This window comes from Leuciscus leuciscus, assembly GCF_965113295.1.
Source record: "Leuciscus leuciscus genome assembly, chromosome: 20".
Lineage (NCBI taxonomy): Eukaryota > Metazoa > Chordata > Actinopteri > Cypriniformes > Leuciscidae > Leuciscus > Leuciscus leuciscus.
In genome coordinates, this window is record NC_138744.1 from 5,424,530 (window position 1) to 5,448,449 (window position 23,920).

General features: G+C 38.9%; 1 protein-coding gene across 2 annotated transcripts in view; it reads left to right on the top strand.

The window, feature by feature from the left end:
* The window catches only part of zfpm2a (zinc finger protein, FOG family member 2a), a 177,859-nt gene that overhangs the window by 87,129 nt on the left and 66,810 nt on the right, over positions 1–23,920 (top strand). For both annotated transcript variants that reach the window (XM_082150648.1, XM_082150647.1), the window contains one exon: positions 17,860–17,978. In XM_082150648.1, coding sequence (XP_082006774.1) covers positions 17,860–17,978 — 119 coding nt within the window. The remainder of the gene's footprint in view (positions 1–17,859; positions 17,979–23,920) is intronic.

The window sequence follows — 23,920 nt, forward strand, 5'->3', positions numbered from 1 at the left end:
TCCGTGTTAGATATTGATCCGGGAATATGTATTAATGATTGGTGAAACGTTCATTCATTTAAGGGTTAATGATGCCACAGTTTTAGCTTTTATTATCAAGCAGGAATATTTAACACAATCATAAATGCCACAGGAATAACACATAGACCATTCTAATCGCTCTAAATGTCTGTGCATCTCAACATATTTAGCAATGACCTAGAATCCAGGAATTAAACATTCAAATAGCTGCAACCGGCGCTCCATTGTCAGGCTTGTTGACAGCTTTTGGATTTCATGCTTTAATGCTGGGCCTTCAGATAAACATCCCACTGTACCCACAAAGAAATGAATCATCGCCGTCCAGCGACTGACACCTTGCTCCTGTCCGGCGACTAGTAAAGTTTCTCATCCTTCTTTCCGCATTTGTATCTTTTCCTCTAATTATTCGCCAAAGTCTGTTAAGTCACGGTGCCGTCCGAGGGGAGGGAGGGAGGGGGGGGGCCCAGATGCAGATTAGGCTCCTGAAGATGAGGGTCTAAAAGGGATTTAATGGTAGAATGGATTAGAGAAATCCTTGTAACAATGTTAAATAATTATAGTTCCAGCCGAGATCAAAGCAGCATTGATTGAACCCCTCAAGCCTTTAACACAGAGAGAAAGAGAGAGAGAGGAAGAGAGAGTCTTGGAAAGCAAAGATTGGTAAACTCCTGCTCGGGCCGCGGCGGCGCTACACATGTGGATTGGCGAGGAAGCGCAAGGATAAAAAGATGTATCCTTTAGGAGAGCTCCGTCTGGCTTTTGTCACCGTAGCTGGAGATCCATTTGAGAGGTCTGATAACGGCGCAGCCGAACTCGTGAGGGAACGCTGTCAGAGGCGCTCGCGCTGATACCTAAGCGTTTTAAGACGACTTATAGACAGACCGGAATTTAATGTATGCAAAGCACCAAGTTTGAGCGGAGGCTTTCAGTCGGAGTTGTTTATTTCCCATGTAATCAAGAAATTTTGACATGCCTGGCTGCCGCTCATTTTCCGAGCGAGGGTGTCTTGTTCGCTGCTCTCAGCCATCTTACCGCTGGCTTTCTCTGCTAGTCTCGCGCAGATAAGTGGTATTGTGCAAAATCAGATTGTTGTGACAATGTAGTACAGTAGAATTTGGTACTGAATGAGCCGGGGTTATGTAGACGAGGTGGGTCAAAGAATCGGTGTATTTAAAAGGACCTGTTTGGATATAAATAAGGTGCATGCGATTTCTGGTGATGCATGAATACCCGTTTGTGGGCTGGGCTCCATTTTGTGTTTCCTTGAGAAGGAGGGGCTAACATTTGGTACTTCACACACACTTATTGTGCTGATGAACTACATAAGCATAGATTAGTCTGAACTCTCTGCTCGTAGTCTTAAAGTGTCCAGACGCAAATATCTCCACTGATCCGAGATGTTAAGAGGTTTAAGACCAATGACTTCATGCTTGTTATCAAATGGAATCAATCTGAAAATGAACAAATGTAGTCTCAAAGCCATGAACACATTATGATAATGCTGCACTCTTATTATTAAGCTAAGATGTTTCTATTTCACTGTTCAAATATAAATATAGACCTCGGTAGTGTCCAGCGGAGTAATCTGTTGTGTGGTTTTGTTTTCAGTGAATCTTTCATCTGGATTGTGTGTGTCTCTGTGTGTGTGTATTAAACAGTTGCTGGTCCCCATTGATATCCATAGTTGAAAAAAAAATAAAAAATACTATGGAAGTCAATGGGAACCAGCAACTTTCATTACCAACATTCTTTAAAATGTCTTCTTTTGTGTTAAGCAGAATAACGAAAATAATACAGGTTTGAAACAACATGAGGGTGATTAATTGATGACAGAATTTTCATTTTTGGGTGAACTATCCCTTTAAGGTCTGGGTAGATTAGATGGTGAGCAAACAATCAGTTCTCATAATCAATGTGTTGGATTCAGGAGAAATGGGCAAGAATAAAGATCTGATATGTTAACTGTTATGGCAAAGCGACTGGGTCAGAGAATCTCTGAAACGGCAAGGCTTGTGGGTTGATCCCAGTCAGCAATGGTGAGATTTTACCAACAGGAGGGACAAACCACAAACCGGGTCTATCGATGCACAAGGGCAACGAAGGAAATCCCTTCTGGTCCGAGCCAACAGAAGGTCTACTGTGGCACAGGTCACGAAAAATGGTAATGATGGTAATGAGAGGAATGTGTCACACTGCTGCTGATGAGTGTGAAGCTTCTGACCAATTAGAGTGTCTATGATGACCCCTGTCCGCTGGCGAAAGCAATGCAATGGGCACACGAGCATCGAAACTGGGCCTTGGAGCAGTGAAAGAAGGTTGTCTGGTCTGATGAGTCCTGTTTTCTTTTACATCATGTGGACGGCCCTGTACGTGTGTGTCGTGATCCTGGGGAAGTGATGGCACCAGGATGCACCGTGGGATGACGATAAGCCAGTGGAGGGAGTGTGATGATCTGGGCAAATGGTCTGCTGGGAAACCCTGGGTCTGGCCATTCATGTGGACGTGAATTTGACACATGACAACTACCTAAACATTGTTGCAGACCAGGTACACCCCTTCATGACAATGGTGTTCCCTAGTGGAAGTGGCTCTTTCAGCAGGATAATGCTCACTGCCACACCGCACATATTGTTCAGGAATGGTTTGAGGAACATGATGAAGAGTTGAAGGTGTTGCCCTGGCCTCCAAATTCCCCAGATCTCTATCCAGTTGAGCATCTGTGGGATGTGTTGGACCAACAAGTTCAATCCATGATGGCTCCACGTCGCAACCTACAGGACTTGAATGTAATAATTTCTTTAAAAAAGAAAAAAAATCAAACCAAACTTTTGAATGGTAGTGTATATATAAATCTAGATTATTCCAGAGATTGTAATCTTTTTCTAGAAACATTTGTCTATATTAAATACAATGTTTTCTATCTGTATAATGCTTTTAATTGTAACTCTTATTATGTCATGTATTATATTGTGTTTTTAGATAGTATTTTATTAAACAGATATTTCTAACTCTATATGCTGACCATGTTAGGCACATTTAAATGCATTGTAAAAAAAAATATATATATAAATATATATATATATATATTAATAATAAAAGCTTCTGGATTTACATGCAGTCAGAATTTTCCAATCCAAATCTTAGGCAAACCTGATGACAGCTACAGGAATATGAGTTGAATAAAAGAAAGGGGTGGGCAAAAAAGAGGGTGTGCTGTGAGAGGTATCTGTATCAAAGCAAAGCCCCTTTCTTATCACACACACACACACACACACACACACACACACACACACACACACACACACACACACACACACACACACACACACACACACACACACTATTCTTCCACAACCCCCTAACCTATACTCCAGTTCTACCAGTTCAGTAGAGCCAGTCATGGACATCCTTATGACATCATCTCAGCAAAAACAACAACAACAACAATTATTATTGTTATTATTATTATTATTATTATTTTATTATTTTTATTATTGTTATATTGCTATAGTATTAGTAGTATTAGTATTAAGTCTATATGAACCTCATACTTTCGTGTGTGTGTGTGTTTGTGTTCAATTATGCAATTTTCATTGGCATATTAATCATCTTTTCAACAAACAGGTCTGCGTTAATTAAAGCAAAGCACGGATAAAGACGTGTGACTGGATCATCACTCTGTTTATCACAGAGCCAGAGTCAAATAATTCAGCCTGTGAGAAAAATTTGAATGTCTTTCCTCCTTTCCATTTTGTCTTTGTGTGCGTGTGTGTGTGTGTGTGTGTGTGTGTGTGTGTGTGTGTGCGTGCGTGTGCGTGTGTGTGTTACGAGAGAGGGAGAGAGAATGAGAAGTTGAGAAATGAGTGTGTTGTCATAGTAGCTCATCTTTTGTAAAGGTTCTTGACTAGAGATTAATTGATTTGTGGTTCGAGAGAGTCGCCTGATTGTCAAATGCTTTTTGTAAAATTCAGAAAAAAAGAGCTCAGGGGATTTTTAAAGGAGTCCTTAGTTATGTTTCATTCATTCATTTCCTTCTACCAAAATGCCATTAATTCCTATAGCTGCCATATCAATCTTCTGAGAGATTTTTCTCCATTGGTAGTCGCTGCATGACGCATCACTGCTAAGTTGAACAACAGAGATCAGCAGCAGGACACGGGTTGTGTCAGAAAACTGCTGACTTGTTGCCTCTAACGGGCAACGTTTGCACACTAAGGTATCTCACAAAACTGATTTCAGACAGACTTCTGAGGCAGCGTAACAGGTTAATGATCTACAGCATTACAGAGCGAGCTTTGGTGATAACTAAGCAAATATTTATTACTACAACAGTAATTTCTCGCTAGAAATGACATCGAAAGTGGAAAATGTTGCTCAAAAACTTACATTTACACACAAACTGACCACCAACCACAACTTTCAGACGTCATCTTTATTTTTTAGCTCAACTCTCACAGAATGGAACGCACAGGATTGTGGGATATCAAAGACAGCAAAGAATACATCTATATACAGGTGAAGGTTTCTCAGGATATAGGAAATGAAGCTAACATTGAATTCAGACGTGCCTTGATGCTTTTCTACCTTGCGATGCATCCTCCAAAGGCCTAGTCTGGCTATCACCAGACCAAGCTCAATCTTTTAAGATTGAACATTAGTCTGCTCTGTATTTTCATAAGAGGCGTGATCAACGGGCATAGTTCAGATGACTCTGTACGCAATTGGATAGTCCTTCAACCAATCAGACCAGGTGACGTACTTTGCTTCTCTATCGTCATTGTGTTAAACCCGCCAATAGCGCGCCAGGTGGATAAGCCAGTTTGTGATTGGTCCCCACAGATTTGTAATGTTAGCAGGATAGAAAAATGATCGGGCTGGGTTTACCCAGTCCACCAAAGGCCATCATGTCACGCTTCAGGTTTTTTTTTAAATGTCAAAAATACCAACCCCTGCTGGTAGATGGCAGAACTGCACATCTGACAGCAAAAAAAACCTGCATATATATTATTATTATTATCATTAGCCTATATTTAGAGGACTCTTAAAAGCTTGAAATGGACATGTTATGAATTAATTGTCATGGCTCAGGTGATTGGCTCAAAACAACCAGCAGAAGTGAGCGCCCGTGAGCAAAGATAGCAGATTTCTAATGGTGTATGTCCACGGGCTCCTGTGCCAGCCGCGCAGCTGCCATTGAGATGAATGGAAATGGCAACTGATAGATTCCTTCAGTTACTACAGAGCCCGATGGTTCCGACAGACAGAGCTGTACTGGGACTGCAACTCCAGCTGCGGAGGTTCAGGTGTGTGTGGGCCGGCAGCTCTCTTCCTCTCTGACTTTATCAGCTCACACACTTGTGGGCGAGACGAGGGCGAGTCTCACCCTCTATACCTTAAACACAAGATCTCTGTGGTTTGAAGCACTCGACTGCTCCTCTTTCCTTCGGCGTCGCTCTCTGCCAATCTGAAAGGCAAACAGACCTACACTGGAGCTGGTGAAATCACACACAAACACACACTTGGTTTCTGCTGTGTTAGCTTGAATCTAAATGCACTCAAACAGAATGTTGCACAGGAGCGAGATCTGTTCTCCAGGAAGACAGACAGAAGGAAAGAGAGGGAGAAAAAAAGAGAGAAATAGAAGCAGAAAGATGGAGAGAGAGAAACCAGAGTCAAAAACCGCCACATAACAATGCCGGAGAAAAATCAGAACATTTTCCAGCGAAAGATGGGCCATTTCCAAATCCTCGTGCCCTATCAGACAAATTAAAGTAAATCAAGCATGAAATGAAGCAGGAGAGCCCGGAGATAAGACTCCTTTAAGTCCTTTCCAGATTAGGATAGGGGAAGAGAGGTGCATCTGCTCTCTGCCAGCCGAGGAGGCTAGCTTCTCATTTCACAATAGCAGCCTGTGTATAGGATTACTTTCCCCTGTCACCGACACACACACACACACACACACACACACACACACACACACACACACACACACTCAGTCTGAACATGTCCTTAATGCGTCGGCTCACTAGCTTGTTTTACACATTTTGACAAGTAATCTATAAATGTACAGCAGCTAGTTGATCATAGAATGGAGTGAAAATGTGCTAAGTGATGCTTTAACCTATAGTTACTGTATAGTCGTGTTCCTGTTGCACAGCCGGTAGAACACGGTGAAAGACAAGGTCAGGGTTCGATTCCCATGCAGGGTATGTGCATGCTGATAAAGTATTCCTTGAAAGCCTTAAATACAAATGACAGGTAGTTGATGGGAAATACTTTTTAGACAAATGCTGTGACATGCATATACTCAGAGAAATTTTGTGAGCAAAATCAAGTAATTCCAAAAGGAATACGTTTGACAGGGAGTTTTGTACAAGGGCGAAAAAGTTCATGTGCAAGAATTTTTTTTTTAGTTGGTCACATGAATTCACCATACTGACCAACAGAAAGCTGCTCGGTTTCAAAGTGACTTCTCTGTGAGCTGTGTTTTATACATTGCTATGCTAGGGACAATAAATAATGGCCTGTTTTTGCGCTTTATACTTTATCTTTAAAGTATTTTAAAATGGATATTGGTCATTGTTTTATGATTATACTGTACATGCATTTGTTGCCTAAAAGTAATTGAGAGCTACTTATTTGTTACATCGCATGACTGCAATTTTTTTTTAATAATTTCTTATACATATAGGGCACACCAGGGCTAGTTGTCACAGTATCAATAGCTATTGGGTTTATAGGACTAAAGTCCATACAAACACTTTTTTTTCTCTAGAAGAATTTCTCTTGTATAATTGTATAATACATTATTTTAATTTTTTTAATAAATGTCAGGTCGGAGTTTGATATTTTTTGTTGTTTTTAGTTTTTACATGTTTGCCGTTTCATAAAAAAAAAATGTTTTGCGCCATAATTGTTATACTGTTCACATTTTATTTAAAAGCCCATAATATGCTGCTGTTTAAGACAGCATTATGACAACTTGCCCCACATAGTGTAAGATGAACAAAAGATGAACTGTATATATATTTTTTTTTTTCAATGTTCAACAGATTTTTCAACCCAAACTTTAAGGTATATACAAAATTAAACCTACTATAGGAAATATTAACCAGAGTAAAAAGTGTGACAACTTGCCCCAGTCTCCCCTATACACTCTAGCATAAAATCATCATGTTATTTGTCAGATGTAAGTTTCCCTCCACATCTATAATGCTCCATGTTTTCCATGTATTATATTCTCACCATAAAAGTTCATTAATTATCTAAGAGTTTGTAGATTGCAGTCTGAGATTTCTCTATAAGAAACACACACGTTCTTGGTTTTCAGTATCGTGACTGATGTTTCTCCTCATGACTGATGCTTTTCCCTCATCAGGAGTTTGTTAGTTATTAAACAGCGCGACCGTGACCTTCTACGCCCTGGTGTCAGGTTTAGGCCTTTTATCAGCCTCTATCTCCAGCCATTTAAAAACTCCTCCTGAAAGTGACTGATTTAACCTGCTTTTACGCCGTTTATATCAAAACCGGATGAGAGAGAGAAGGGGAGAGGGAGAAAAAAAAACTTAATCCATCTTATCTGTTGACTGTCAAACTGCTGGAGCTAAGACCTCCTCACAAAAGACAACTGGGTCAGGCAGGCAGGAGCGGCCGGATTTGTGCTGGAGGAAAGTTTGAAATGTGGTAATTGACTGGAGGATCGAGTTAATGACCCGCTCGAGCCACTGGAGAAAAACAGCACCTGTAAATGCAGCGGGAAAACAAACGTGCGGGAGATGCTCGAGCTATTGTGGTAGTTATTAACACACACACACCGATAAGTGTGCGTTTATTTGTGTGCGTCTTGTGGAAGCGCAATATATCCGAACGTTCTCCTTCAGATCATCGGGAACGCCTCGAGATTCTTTCAGAGGGGCTGAAAGCAGCATTCATTCAAAGTATTTGTGAGCATTTCCAGTGAATGCGGGCACCATTAGTCAGTCTGTACTGACAGGAGAAAGAGGAGTTATATCCCACATGAGCACTGAGATTTGTAACACACCTCTCTGACTATCATATTTGTTAGCTGGAAAAAGTCTCCTCTAGATTCAGATAGGGCATCTTCCTCAAGTTTACGTCTAATCTTTTGTGTCCTATCATTCAGAGTGACAGAAGGAAAAGAAGCTGTGGAGATTGTTGTCGGAATGACTTTGCTCAGGTTTTGATCGAAATGAGCTGGAGGAAACGATCAAGGTGTTAGCCTTGCTGCTGGATGTCTCAACTACAGCATTTGACTCGAAATGATTGACGATCAGTAGCCATATATATTCTAAGTGAATACATTTTGTAAATATATATTTAACATAAAAATACAAAAGTATATACGTAAAACATTTCAATCTGAAATATTTCATTATAGTAGATGTTTTACTAGTGCACTTTTGTACTATAGTAGTACCATGGTATTCTCTGAAACACACTCGAGTACTACTATTTAAATACTATGATACTGGAAAATGATAATTCATATCATGATATTTATTGAAAATGATAAGCCATGAGATTGTATTTTTCATTATTATTTTTCATATATTTATTTCATTTAGTAATAATTTTTTATTTTTTTATTTACTTACTTACTTAATTATATTTAGTGCTTAGCAAGTGTAAATCCTTCATGGTATACAAAGTTAGGGTTCGGTACAGTTTATTAATGTTTTTGAAAGTCTATAATGTTCACCAAGGCTTACATGTATTTGATCAAAAATACAGTAAAAAAAACAAACATATATATTTATAATATAATATTTTTTATAATATAATATAATATAATATAATATAATATAATATAATATAATATAAAATAATATAATATAATATAATCCTGTAATGCAAAGCTGAATTTTGTCACATGATCCTTCAGAAATCATTCTAATATGCTGATTTGCTGCTCAAGAAACATTTCTCATTATTATCAATGTTGAAAACAGTCGTGCTGCTTAATTTTTTTTAGGATTATTTTATCAATGAAAAATCTAAAAGAACAATTTTCAATAGAAATCTTTTGTAACATTATAAATTACTTTGTCACTTTTGATCAATTTAATGTATTATTGCTGCATCAAAGTGTTTTTTTATTTTTTTATCTTTTATCTAAACTTTTGACAGGTAGTGGAATGATTAGCTTGTGATTTCAGTACTTTTTCATGAGTGTAAGTGTAAGTCTAGGTGTAATAAGTGTAAGACAGACAGTTTCTTCTTCCATAAATAATGCATGTTCTCAGAATACTCCAAACTTCCAGCCTCTTTTAAGAGGTTAGTTTATTAAGAGAGAGAGAGAGAGAGTGTGTGTGTGTGTGTGTGTGTGTGTGTGTGTGTGTGTGTGTGAGAGAGAGAGAGAGAGAGAGAGAGAGAGAGAGAGAGCAAGCAAGGTAAAAAGGTCCTCGTGTGTTTTAAAACAAGTGTCTCCTGAGGAGATAATGGTAAAGCCGTGGGATAAAAATGATGCATTTGCTTCTCTTCGAGCTGATAATGGGGGTTTGGAGGGGGGTGGAGGAAAGTTCATCGCTCTCTTATCGAAGCGCTCTGACATTTCTCCTTCAGCTGTAAAATTTCAGATCACATATCTCCTTCAGAGCTCCTGCACCTTTTATGGAGTGATACTGAGCTCTCCATTTCTCTACACATGCCCCTCACCGTATGTTCATTTGGTTCATAAGCTGCTGTAGATCTTGATATGCGACTCCTGTATTGTCACACATGGCTGATGGGCATCTGTACCTTCCAACATGACAAATTCATGTGACCTTCTTTTTAAAGCATCCATTTTGATCTGATCTAGACCATTTCTGAAGTGTAAATGTTTAAAGATGACTATTGAAAAAAGAATTGTGTGTTTTCGGATAAAATACTTTTAAAGATGAATTGTGTAATTTATGCACCATTAGTGGCATTATAAGTTTTTAACCCTTAACCCTAATTTTTTAAAGTTAGACATCAATATTATTAGTATTCCTCAATCTATTCATGCTAAACCATATAACATGGGGGAAAATTAAATAGTCTGTTTTCTTTTTTTCTTGTAAAAAGTGTATAGGGTCACTAGCGACCCGAGGTTTGTAATAGTGTAAGTATAACAGTAATTGAAACTCTGACTCAATAAGTGCAATTCACCTTTATTCCTTAAGGTGGCAATATCTGATACGCAATGATGACGTGATATTTTAATCATAATTACGGTCAGGCATAAAACAAAAGAATACACAAGTATCATCAGCAATACTTGAAATGGCTCAGCGATTAATTGCTGATAAAGTATTGAATGCAATCAAATATTAGTGTCACTGTCACTTGATTGTGGACTTGATTGAAGACACTGAAAACAATAGTTTTGAGAACATGTTTGAGAATGTGAATATAAGCCAGACACTGAATGTACTGGGAAAATGAGCTCTGATGATGACAGTGTTGATGATCAAAAGCATCTGCTCAAATTGAACACTTCCATATTCCAAAGGTAACAATTTATTTTGTAATTATTATTAAAACATCAGGAGATGCTATTGTGGCAGTTAGAGAGCCATCTGTGTTAGATATAGATCCGGGTCGCTAAAGACCCAAAAATGTAATAATGATTGATGAAACATTCATGCATTTAAGGGTTAAAGTATTTTTGTAAACAATTTTTCAATTATTTTTGAAATTCATTGAAATGAATAATGTTCTTTATTTAAAAAAATATCACTCATATTTGGCCTTTTTGATTGATACAGATATTATTTAGAGGACATGAAATGAGCCTCTGTATGTCAGATAGCATGTGTGCTAACTTCTCTGACAACAATATTTCTGTTTAATTTCTGTGCTTGATAATTTAACATTTTCGATGTTAAATTACTTTCTCAGTAAGATCTAACCCACCTATTTAAAGGGATAGTTCATTTTGAAGAATATGGGTAACCAAACAGTTGATGGGCCCCATTGACTTCCATAGTATGGAAAAATAAATACTATGGTATTCCAATAGTACACCAAATATTTATAATGTAAATATACTATAAAATGTATCACATATCAGAAGCAAAAAAAAAAAAAAAAAAAAAAAGACAGTTGACTAGTGACTGTTAGGGTACAAAAGACAGTTTAGGTTGTGCAACATGACAAATATGCCTACAAAATTAAAGAAATCACACTGTATTATTTGCAAAAACCTTTTTTTAAGCATCTTCTCACAAATTGATTTGTTTGGTTGGTCTGTGTTTGTTGAAGAAGTTACTTTTTCCTCTCAAAAGGTTGTTTCTTTCTCTGGCTGTGCTGTGACATTGTAGCTTTGTCTTACTAGGTTCCAAAAAACGTATGTTCTTGTTTAGTTTTTGTCTGTATTTTAAAGGTGGGAGACGTGATTCCCCCACCCCAACCCCCCATCTTCCCTCCGTCACAGGGGGAAACAAACAGTTGCCGCGTGCAGCATCTTTTTGGGGCTATCAGAGAAAGATCTGTGCACACAAAAGGGACATTCATGGTTCTGCCAGGGATCTGTGGTGAGGGGGAGCGGACCCCGGAGAAGAGCGACAGATGATCTTATCTAGGGAGGAGTGGAGGGACAGGGGGATGGAGTTCTCTTCACTCATATCAACAGCTCCTCCGTGCCAAGATGGTGGCATTTCAGGCCTGGTTGATGAGGGAGCTTTTGGGTGTTACGACCTGTGAGCTCTGCCTGAGGACGCTTCATTACCACTACTAAACTGATCTTGCAACTTCTGTTTCAGTGATACTCACCTAATGGGCTGTGACCCAAAAACGAGCCACAGTTTTTTTTCTGATAATGACCGCAGTCAACAGGGAAAAACAATGCTGAACCCTTCTCAAAAACAGCTGGTTTAATGGTCTTAGCTGGTTTAAACAGGTCTAGCTGGTCTCTCATCCTGGCTAAACTTGATGTTCTGCAGGTTTAGTTGGTTGACCAGCTGGTATCCAATCCTGACCTTCTGACAAGCGTTCTTAAAAGCAAACAACAGACAACCTAGCTAAACTGGGACAACAGGTAAGACCAGCAAACCAGCTATTGTATCACTGTGATTGTGCATGACATGTTCCTGGATCAACATCTTTTGTTGATTCTTGAACTGCATTCCTGTCCAAAAACATAGTCCTAACCCTTTCTCTGCCCCTAAACCTATCCAATAACTTATCCCTAAAATCAGAGTGAAATGATAGGTGAATAAGAATGGCACAGAAGCCCTAACCCATGTTTTAAGCCTAAACTGCAGATTAACTGTAATCTTATCCCTCGTATTTGATTGATTTATTGATTGGAATGTTTTTCTACCCTGGTAATCCAGAGTTCTCGCGAGAGCACAAATTGAATTTGCTCAGCGAGTTTACTCTGGCGTCGAGTAATGATGCTCATTAAATATTCCCTTGTATCCGAGCTGCACCAATCACATCGGGTTATCTGATATAGGCGGGCCAGAGGCGAGCTAAACAGAAGACGACAGCGCTGTGATGTCGAAGTCATAAGTAAACATTGCAAGATGGCTATGGATGAACACCAGTTGTTTGAAACGGCTTTGGCCGCTACAATGAACGAGTTAGACTTGGCTTTATATCTAAAAGAGGAACAGAAGACGGCGCTCGAATCATTCTTTTGCAAGAAGGACGTTTTTGCTGTTTTGCCGACCGGATACGGCAAGAGTCTAATCTACCATTTAGCTCCGCTGGTAGCTAAGCGTATGGGGCTTGTTGTGATTGGTCGTAGTGTTATCCAATTGAGTGCGGTGAGATTTTCAAATGCATGCTGGGTGCCGCCCCTCGAGCTGGCCAATTTTCATTAGTCGATGCCAGACCATTAATCTTTCAGTTTTGGGTCTGGATTTCCAGGCTACTGTTTTTCCAGGATCAACAAGAAAGTTGATCCAGGAAAATGATTTACTTAGTGATGTCACGCTCACTAATCTGGTATAGTTAAAGGTATAGTTCACCCAAAAATTTCAATTCTGTTTTCTTCTGTTGAACACAAAAGAAGATATTTTGAAGAATGCTGGTATGGTAACCAGTTGTCGGTAGCCATTGACTTCCATTGTATGGAAAAAAGTAATAGGTCAGTCAATGGCTATTGTCCACTGTAGAAGAAAGAAATGTATACAGTACAGCTTGAGAGTGAGTAAATGATGACATGATTTTCATTTTTGGGTGAACTATCCTTTTAAGATAGCAAAGCAAACATAAAAAACGAAATATTCCCCTTGAAATTAACAATGATTTTGTCAGTATTTTTCATGATTTTGTAACAATTTTGGTACTAATTTTGCTTTGGCTCTTTGTCTAAAATAAAACTAAGATAATAAAATCTGAAATATGACAACTTATGAAATATAAACTATATTCCATGAACAGATTTATAAAAAAATAATAATTAGCCTTAAAATGAGCCACCGTCCCTCATTGTGTACGTCAAGCTCTAAACTTTAAATTTGGTGACACATCTCAAACACATTTGTTATTGATAAAACACTGATTGTTTATCATTGTATATTTGACTTGTGGAAAATCTAGATAAAAAGTACATGCATGTCAGTAATCGACCAGCAAAGCCAGCATTCATCGCCATTCGTGCCAGATCCAAGTGGATAATCTGCAACTGTACATTTTGATCTCATAATCTATGGCGAGTCAACATCTAAACGCTTGTGGCAAACATGGCGATGGTGGCAGGCTGGCTCATTACGCACCCAGAGCCGTATGTCGTCGTCTTGCCTCTCGGGCTGGTGTCGTATCAGTAACAGCTGGCACGAGCCAGCTGGGACGTGAGGTTTCGAGACGTGGCTTGGAACGTTCCGCGGACGACTGGCACATTGGTTCTTACCAGAGTTAGGTCTTCAGATATCCCTTTGCAGCACGCCTTTCTCATTCACCCCAGCATGGGATGCACAGAAGACTTCAGCGAAAGTGACAAGGCGGGCTAAAGAGAAACTTGTGCGATCATGGCGAAAGGCCACAAGGTCTTATCAGAGTAGGAACAGAGCACATCAAGCGGTGGTGGGCTAGCATAGATTTAGCCTGTCTGTGATGTGGACCAGCTGCGCTCCAACGCTTAATTATTTCCCTTTAATGAGGTTCCCCACCTTCCAACAGGCTGGCAGGAACACAACAGGCTTCAGAGAGACCCCCCACCTCCTAAATTCTCCCACTATCTCTGCTGAGCTCCATAACATGGAATAAAGGCATTAGCACTGGAGCGGGGGTTGCAGGAAATAAGAAAAGCAATTCTTTGAACATATACAAGTATGGTTCCACAAGCAGTGTTTCCAACCTGATCGAATTTTACGAGGTGGCTAATTCATATGACCTCACTCGTACGAATTCGTACGATTTTTGCTGAATCATACATATTTTACGAGTTGCCCAATTCGTATGAATTCGTACGAATGACCTACCCCTGACCCCACCCCTAAACCTACCCATCACTTTATCACCCATCTTTTATGAATTCGTACGAATTGGTTGAGAGATAGCGTTGGTGTTTCATACTATTTCAGTTCTCCAGTAATTCCATGGTATTTGGATATTTACCATAGTACTGAATGATTGCCATATTCATTCACCATGGGCTTTGCTATCCAAAAATCCTACTTGGTTACATGCTTTACGGCATATGCTGGAGGAAAATGCACTAAACGTCTGGGAATCGGTGTACTGTGATGTTTATTCAGTCGCAGGGGAATTTCCATACAAGCAGACTAGCGTGTTAGTATGTCACAAATACGCTGATCATATCTGCAGTGAGGAACACAGCTGAATAGGTCATTTTAAAGTTCAATCAGCGCTTTAGCCAACAAAGAACACGCTGAAGATCATCTACCCAACAGGCTTTTATTTAGCACAGGTCACCAAACATGCTACACTACAGAAGCACCTTTATGTTGTGTGCGAGCAATGCAGACGCTGTGTGGCTGCAGTCAAAATCACAAATGATGCCTCTGTTCCTAGATATGTGTCTTCTGAGAGTTTCAGAAGATATCTCAGCAACATCTCAAACTGTGAGACCCCAATTTCTCAAGATACCAAAGTCTGCAATCCAAAAGTCAGAGATCTCAATATGATTTCTCATCAAATTTTCCCAAAGACAGATAATCTGCACAATCTTAAAAATATCGGCTCCAAAAGGGGGAACCTTTCATTGAACAGTTTTTTAAAAGATCCATCCATTTTAATCATCTAAAGAAGCTTTTTTCCCCACTTTTGTGCATTGAAAAGGTTTAATTGAATGTTAAAGGTTCTTCATGGAACCATCAATGCCAATAAAGATTAAGATATTAGGATAAAGATATTTTTAAGACTGTGGGCTATGCTATACGTTTACATTTACATTTACATTTATTCATTTAGCTGACGCTTTTATCCAGAGCGACTTACAATTGCTATATATGTCAGAGGTCGCACGCCTCTGGAGCAACTAGGGGTTAAGTGTCTTGCTCAGGGACACATTGGTGTCTCACAGTGGATTCGAACCCGGGTCTCTCACACCAAAGGCATGTGTCTTATCCACTGCGCCACCACCACCCCCATGCGTATACATTTAGTGTCATTTGTGTATTTTTATTTGAATTTTAGTTGCAAACAATTCACGCAAATATTTTCAGTACAGATTCTCAGTCCCTGGCTCACTGTAAAGAGCTGTTGCCATGAGTGCTGTAACACAGCTTGCAGGAAGCTCGCAGGAAGATAAAGTAGATAGCACTCAGGCTCCGAGGGATAAATCTCCCTCCGTCGCAGGTTGGCCCCAAAAAGCTCTCAACATCGCCATGAAAACCAGCCGGAAGTCTGCTCTTGAGATCCTCGTGACAAGAGCCCCCTAGCCCTCAAGAGACGAGAGTCATGACCAGGCAGTCTATTATAATAACTGTTTGATTAATCACTGTCCTAAAAAAGCACACAAAATCTAACTGATTAGATAGCAGCGCTTGGGGAACTCGCAGGGCTAGCTGTGCTATCCCGTGACACGGTTAATTAACTCCGAGCTCAGCGCGGCACTAACAAGAGGCCTCGGCCCCCTTCCTGGAAAAACAGAAATAGAGCCCACGCTGCCAGTCGGTAAGCCTGTAACATCTCAGCGAGGTTTTATCAGAGAGCGAAAGACGCTCTTTCAAGAGGAGTTAGCATCCCACCGGTTTGATACGCTCCATCTGATCGCCATCAGCTCTGAGAACAGGTGCTGGAGTCTGTATCAAATTCTACAGTCACTCACTGGAGGAGGCAGGAAAACACTCTATGATGCTCAGATAATGGTTTTTTAGAAAACAGAAACTTCTAGCAATGAATCTGTGATCAGGGCCGTCGCTAGTGGGGTGAAAGGTGGTGACAATAATAGGGGCCCCCGCTGCCCAGGGGGCCCCACAAAATCCAGCAGTTATACTATATAGGCCCCTGTTGTATGAACAATTCTAATATTTATATTAGTTGCATGCCTGAGATTTTGTTTATTAATTATTCAGTCAGTGACAAACATCAGATGGACCCAATAAAATTGTAAGTCCCACCCCAGCTCCTGAACAGAACCAATCAGAGATGAGGCGGCAGTGCCTGAAGTTAACGATGAAGTTGGAGGAAGAGCAGGAGACTGACTGACTGACTGACTGACTGAAAATGTCGGGGAAAAGAAAACATAAATCAGGGTACCAGAAACACCATGAACAGAAGGAGAGGGAGGCCAGTAGAGTTGTTGTATCCCAGTCGATCAAGACGTTCTTAAAGACAGGTTGCATTGTTATTTCACTGGGAATAAGAAAACTACCATCGACTAAAGCCTGCTGGGTCCTGTCACTCTTCATTATCTGTGCGCACCACAATCGACCGAATGATTAGTGGTCAAAATTTCTCTTTTTACACTATTGTATAGAGTTAAAAAATGTAAACGAGCCGCGACGCATTGCATTATGCACCTGACCTGCCAGCTGATGATGTATTTATTACATCAGGAAAACACGAATACAACACACTGCACTTGGATGAATACATTTATTAGATTTGTTTAATAATATTACCAGTTCCATATTACCTTTATTAAAAAAAAAAAAAAAAAATGATTTTATTTTTTAAATTTGACTGCATTCTTGTCAATTTCTAAATGTTTACTTTTTGATTTATGAATTATAACAGACTGGTGGGGGAAAAAAACATTATTTTGCTGTTACTTTTTTTAAATTGGTTTTATTATTATTCAACAATTTCTTGCTTTTTGTTAGTTTTTATTAGTTGTAATTTTTATATAAACGTTTAAAATAAAGGTTTTACAACAACATCACCATCTTCTGTTATATGTGGGCATGCTCATCTATTGTACAGTATGGAGGGTGGTGGGGGTCCACATCAATATTTTTTCAGGGGGCCCCGAATCCTCTAGCTACGGCCCTGTCTGTGATCGCATACGCAATCAATTCTGTATTAATGCAACAGGTTAAATATCAACAGTATTACTTTTAAGGTTATGAGCTACACTACTTTAAAGAATTGTTAATGTGATTACTATTAATAAATGTAGTTAGATTGTTGTACATTTTATTGAAGAAAATGTGAGTAGTGCAAAATTTGCATAATCCATCCATCCATCCATCCATCTATCTAAAAAAATATATGTTTTTTTGTATGTCAGAATTTTTGTCCTAACCAGCAATGACTAGAGACATTTTGTCAGTCACTTGGTTTCTATTTCTGTCATGTTCCCTCACTGAAATCTAATTTAATTATTTTTTGAATGCATTTCTTATTGCTTAGTTTCATCGCAAATAATAAAGGCATAAAAATATCACCTTGAAGCATTTATTGTGTGACACTGATTGACTGGCCTGTTCTGTCACATAGGAGAACTGGACCTGTTCAACAAAGATGGAGAACGTCGGATTCACAGCCGACAGCAGCTTCCTGTAGGAACCACGTGGGGGCCTTTCGAGGGCAAAATTGACCTAAACACAGATGCTCAGGTACGTTATCTCGAGTTAAACATTGACGAGGGTTAAAGGTGAAGGATGCACCAAATAAAAATAAATGAAATGGTTTGTTCAAACAGAAAGATCTGTTTATTGGTTGAACAAGCGGCATTGGTTTGCGAAAGTTTCCTGTTTAAAAAAATATAATTGTCCGCTAGCCCAGAAAACACACACTTCACCTTTAACAGAGTCTCAGTATTTGTAAATCAGTCCATGAAGCTGTTCGTTATTAAGGGTGAGGCTTATTTTCCCTGAAGTCCATCATTTGCATATTGACATACGGGAAAGATTACTGAACATAAACAGATGTTAATTGTGTTGCATATAGATTATAACCCAGTGCTACTTGAACATTCTAGCATCAAACTGACCTCAGAATTACCTCCTATGTGCTTTTAACCATTTAATCTGCTTATTTTATTACTAAACTCCTGGTTAATATAATACCTTCTAGATTTGTTGTTCTCAGTTTGGATCTGATTCTTCCAGTTAGGCCCAAGTTGTTGCTACGTTCCTTCATCCGTTAAAGAAAGAACGGAAAAGAAGAAAGTGTTGACCTAACTACCCAGGCGGAAAGAGGAATCCTTCAGGATTTAACATTCCATTTTGAATGTGGATTAATTAAGCAATAGTTATTAAAAATTGTAACGAATCTCATATTTATCCTGTTAAAACGTAAGGAAAAGTCTGTGAGGAGTTCGGACTTTGAGGCTCCATTCTAGGGGATTACTCTAAGGCATAACTCATAACTTTATTAAATCTTTTTTTTTTTTTATCATGCTTTTGAGTTGATTTTCCTCTGTACCACCCCTAGAAAGTGCACACAAATCGGAATATATTTTTGCTTAATAAATTCAGTTGTCTGATATATTTAAAGCAATAGTTCACACAAAAAGAAAAATTCTTTTTTCAAAATTTCTTCTTTCCTGTTTCTCTGTAAAACACTAGTAAATACTGTCAAAGTGGGTAAATAATGTCAATTTTGTGTGCATTATTCCTTTAAAAGTTTAGAGAAAAACATTGTCAGCAGTGATATAATTGTGTGACGGTCTGCAGGGTTAAAACATGTGATGTCAGAGAACAGCATGAAAACTCTTGAAGTTGAAATGAAGTGTGATGTCTTTAGAAAGAAAGCTCCATCTTCATGGATTTTGACCCTTCTGGTGCACTCTGTTGAATTTCCAATTCACTGTGATAAGCACCTGTGTTACCCTCTTTAGTGCCTGATCTGGGAAAGACAGAACTTGCTGATTTATGATATATGATGTGGACTGAACCCAAAGTGCTTTCATTTTGCCTGCTGGTTTATGGATCTGAATGCAACTGGCTAAATTGAAAAGTGATGTCTCAAATGTCAAATGTTAGTATACTGAATGAGGCGGGTCAACATTGGTTCAGATCATCTGAAGGGACAGTCACACCAGCTTTTAATGCGCCGCTCATGTCATTTACTATGATTGAAAGTTCAGAAAAACTCTAAATCTTTTCTAAGGACGGTTGGTCAAAAGTAGGGCTGTGTGGTATGCTGGTATATGTAGTGGTGATGATATAAAGTTTGTATTGATAGAAATGTTGCTACCCCTATTTCTATAGTTAGAGACAGCATTCGATCCAGAATTCAGTTCTCTTTTGCTGGTTTTTGCGCTTGAACTGTCAAAATGCCCATCTGGACGAGTATTCATGTAAACACAGTCGGTTAAAAGGTTAGTCCACCCAAAAATGAAGAATGATGTAACAAGTTTCAGTTCTCAATGACTTGCATTGTATTTTTGTCTATACAGTGGAAGTCAACTGGAACCAAAACTGTTTAGTTCCCAACATTCTTCAGAATATCTTCTTTTTATGTTTCTCAGAAGAAAGAAAGTCATACAGGTTTGGAACAACACAAGAGTGAATAAATGATGGCAGAATTTTCATGTTTGTGTGAACTAGCCCTTTAAATGGTTAATAACTGGATGTGTATCAATATATTGGATCCGTGCATTAGGTTTTAAAGTAACAGCAACCTAACATACTTATATACAGTCAAACTAAACTAAACAAACTAAAATTTATTCAGACACCTTCAACATTTTTCACATTATCACAGTTTATTCGCTATAGTTTAGAAATGGTAATACAATATGACAAGAACTCAGAGTTATCAAATCAGTTGATATTTCACTGGTTTTGGCCATCCTTCTGTTAGACTGTCCACAAATGAATTAGGTTGAATAGCTGTCAGCTGTAAAATTAAGTACACAATTAGATAATACCAATTTAGGTCAACCAATTAACAAGCAATGCTTAATTTTGTTCAGTCGGGGGTGTAAAAATGTCGCATTAGCAATTAAAGAAAACACTTAAAGGGATAGTTCACTTTGAAATTAATTTTTGGTATGTTTTAGCTTACCTCAAGGGCATCCAAGATGTAGGTGTCTTTTTTTCCACAGTAGTTTCAATTTTTATATTTTTAGGTCAAACCGTTCTTGTCTGTCAGTCATATAATGCAGGTCTATGGTCATTATCTCAAAGAGCATGCACAGAGTCCAAATTAAAACAATTCCCCGTCGTCCAAATTAAACAATTCCCCATCATAAGTACACATTGATGGCCTAAGACACGAAACGAGCGGTTTGTGTGAGAAAACGAACAGTATTAATATCGTTTTTACCTCTTATACACAGACATGTCCAAGTGATCTGATCTGACGTGTACGCAGACTGGTGCATAGATATATACACACTAGATGTCGCCTTAAAGACATTCGTTCCAATGAACTGCCGTAGACAAGGCGAAATCTAGTGTGTATATCTCTATGCACCAGTCTGCGTACACGTCAGATCAGATCGCTTCGACATGGCTGTGTATAAGAGGTAAAAACGATATAAATACTGTTAGTTTTCTTTCTTCACACAAACCGCTCGTTTCGTGTCTTAGGGCCATCAATGTGTACTTACGATGGGGAATTGTTTTAATTTGGACTCTGTGCATGCTCTTTGAGGTGGTGACCATAGACCTGCATTATATGACTGACAGACAAGAACGGTTTGACCTAAAAATATCAAAATTGAAACTACTGTGGAAAAAAAGACACCTACATCTTGGATGCCCTTGAGGTAAGCTAAAACATACCAAAAATTAATTTCAAAGTGAACTATCCCTTTAAGCAAAACATGGTCAAGCCAAAGTGTCTGAAAACTTTTTGTCCGCAAAGTTTTATAAATTTTACTGGTAGTCCACTGTATGAAGACTTTTTGGGGATAATATGTCACAGTTTACTTTATTTTGCTATCCTGACTTAGATAAATGAACTATAGGTCTACCAGAAAGACTCGGCAAGCAAATACTAATTGTTTTCGTCAGCGTCTGCGAACTCAAACATGTGTAAGTACCGATCTTTTATACAGCAAGTATTAGGACATGATTGGATAGATGTGAAGGTAATAAGTGACGTAGTAATTGAGTCTTCCTGGCAGAACTAATGCTAAAGTTTTCATTGTCCTGCACCCACTAGGAAAAAAAGATCAAAATTTAAATCTGGTGTCTGAATCATTTTTGGTTTGGCTGTATATATTATCGCAAAAGTTATATTGCCCAAATTCTCAGATCTAACTTTCATTAGCATGAAGAAAATCCCCAAAACTTTAGTGTTTTACATGTGAACGAATGAAAGTGAATAGAAAACCAAATCTTGTGTGTCCGCCCTTGTATATGGTGAAGCAGGACATGAGTTTGGGGGCGTCCAGCATCTAGAACTGAATAAGGTAGTCCTCCTGGGGTGAGCGGGTGAGAGAGTGCAGTCAGAAGATCTTGGCATCTGCGGGGCAGAGATAGGGTCACATGATGAGGGCTTATCGGTGCGAAGGGCACATCTGATGTACAGAGAAGTCAGTGGAGACCAGAGGGCTTTTGGGAGTTTACGATGCCACGCTCTGCAGTCTCTACACATCAAACTCAGTCTGGATGCCATCCATCTTCGTTCCATTCAAACGATTCACTCAAATGATTCACGACTCAGTGAGTCGCCTCTCACTATAATCGCATTTTATTGATTTAACACTCTGGAGCGGATCTCCGAAAGCTATCTGAACAGTGAATCATACCTAGTGTAAAAGTGAACACTATTTTTCTATCATATTTCCTACGCCAGGTCAGGAAATAATTAGGGATTGAAATGATTGAAGATGTGAATAAAACTGCAAGACTGTCTGCTTTAACAGAGTTGTTGAAATGTGACCGAAATGACTTGCAAATTGATTTAAGATATATTGTGGTGTCAGTGTCCGATGGATGTTTGAACGGCTGTGTCTACAGAGCGCTTTCTCTCTGCGTCTGAGTGATAGTCGCCTGAGCTCTCTCCTCTCCTGCCGATCAATCAGGCCATTAGAGCTCAATTACCCAGCAGCCCCTGTGCAGGTGAGCGACGAGCCCGTCCACCCCACCAAATTAACACAAATTAATAATGACACTCAGACATAAATGTCTGCCATCTGGGGGCCGGGCGGCCGGTCTGGGTCGAAGCTATTGAGTAGCAGGTGTCTTCATCACGGTAATTACCGGGCCTGGACTCAACCCGTACCGCGGCCTATAGCTCTGTGCCTCTCGCTGCCCGGTGTCCATTTTAAGTGTTAATAATTGATTTGGAAACAGCCTAATAATGAACTACAGATTTACAGGCCCCTTTTCAAGATGGCTGTTAGTTAAGTATGGCTTTTAGTTCAGTGTCCATCTAATGAATGATCTTTTCGCTAATTAAAAAGCTTTGTTAAGAAGCAGTGATAACCAGGCAGGATAGGTATCCTCTACTTTTTTTTCTGTCAATTTTAATTAACTGACAGTCTTGTCAATGGATGACTTTTTCCGCTTTAATGTTTTGGGTGTGTTTTGAGTGGGTTGTGCATAATTTACATTTTGAAGAAACTGTTCCCTTTAAATGAATGAATATGAGTTGAATTGGCCACACCCCACAGGAAGTGGAATTAGATTTTGTAATGACAGGAAGTAGAATCTACTAAATTGCAATTCAAAGAAATTCAACATGGGAAATTATGTGTTCTTTCAATAGATATAATTGATTAAATATAGTCTTTGTATATGTAATATCTGATTAGATATTATACACATATTATTTTAATTTCAGCTCATTTTTATTCGACAAATTTCAGTTCTGTATCCTCTATTACCTCAATTTAAATGAAATTTGAAAGACATTATCAATTAAATTCCGATTCTAGCATAACCCTGGTAAATGTTGTATGAAGTGTTTGTTTGATTTCAGCAGATTTGCATTTCATTTGTCATCATAAACTGTATTTTATCATTGAATTACATCACTCGAGCATTTACTGTATGTTTAGGGACGCAGAACCTGATTTCACCAAGTGTAACGTGTAACATTCCCAATCAACCAATCAGATTTGAGGGACGAGTTTACAGTTTATGTCAAGTTTAGGCTTACAACCAGGGTTAGGTGCTTCTACATCAGTGTTATTCACCTGTCATTTCCCTCTGATTTTAGGGATAACTTATAAGTAGGGTTAGGTTTAGGGGTTGGGATACGGTTAAGATTGAATTTTTGGACTTTTTGAATATTTGTTCTAGGGTCAACACGTCAAACTCGGCAAAATCAGGATGTGCGATAGGAAAGAATGCTCTCAAATAAGAAAACTCTCTCTTTATTTCAGTTGTTTCTCCCAGAAATGAGACTCAATGGAGTGCAAATGGAGACTTTTGCTTAGTCTCCTGCTCCTCTGATGTTTCTCCTGAGAAAGACTCCATGATCTTAGGGTTTCAGAAGAGTTCTCAAACTCTGCTCAGATCCGCCAAGATATCTGCAGTCTCTGCAATCTCATTTCTCATCCAACTACTCAAAAAGAAACATCCGAAATGAAGAGAGCTCTGGAGTCTTCTGAGCTATGAAAGAGCATCTTCTGAGCTTGTGTTTGTATTGGTCG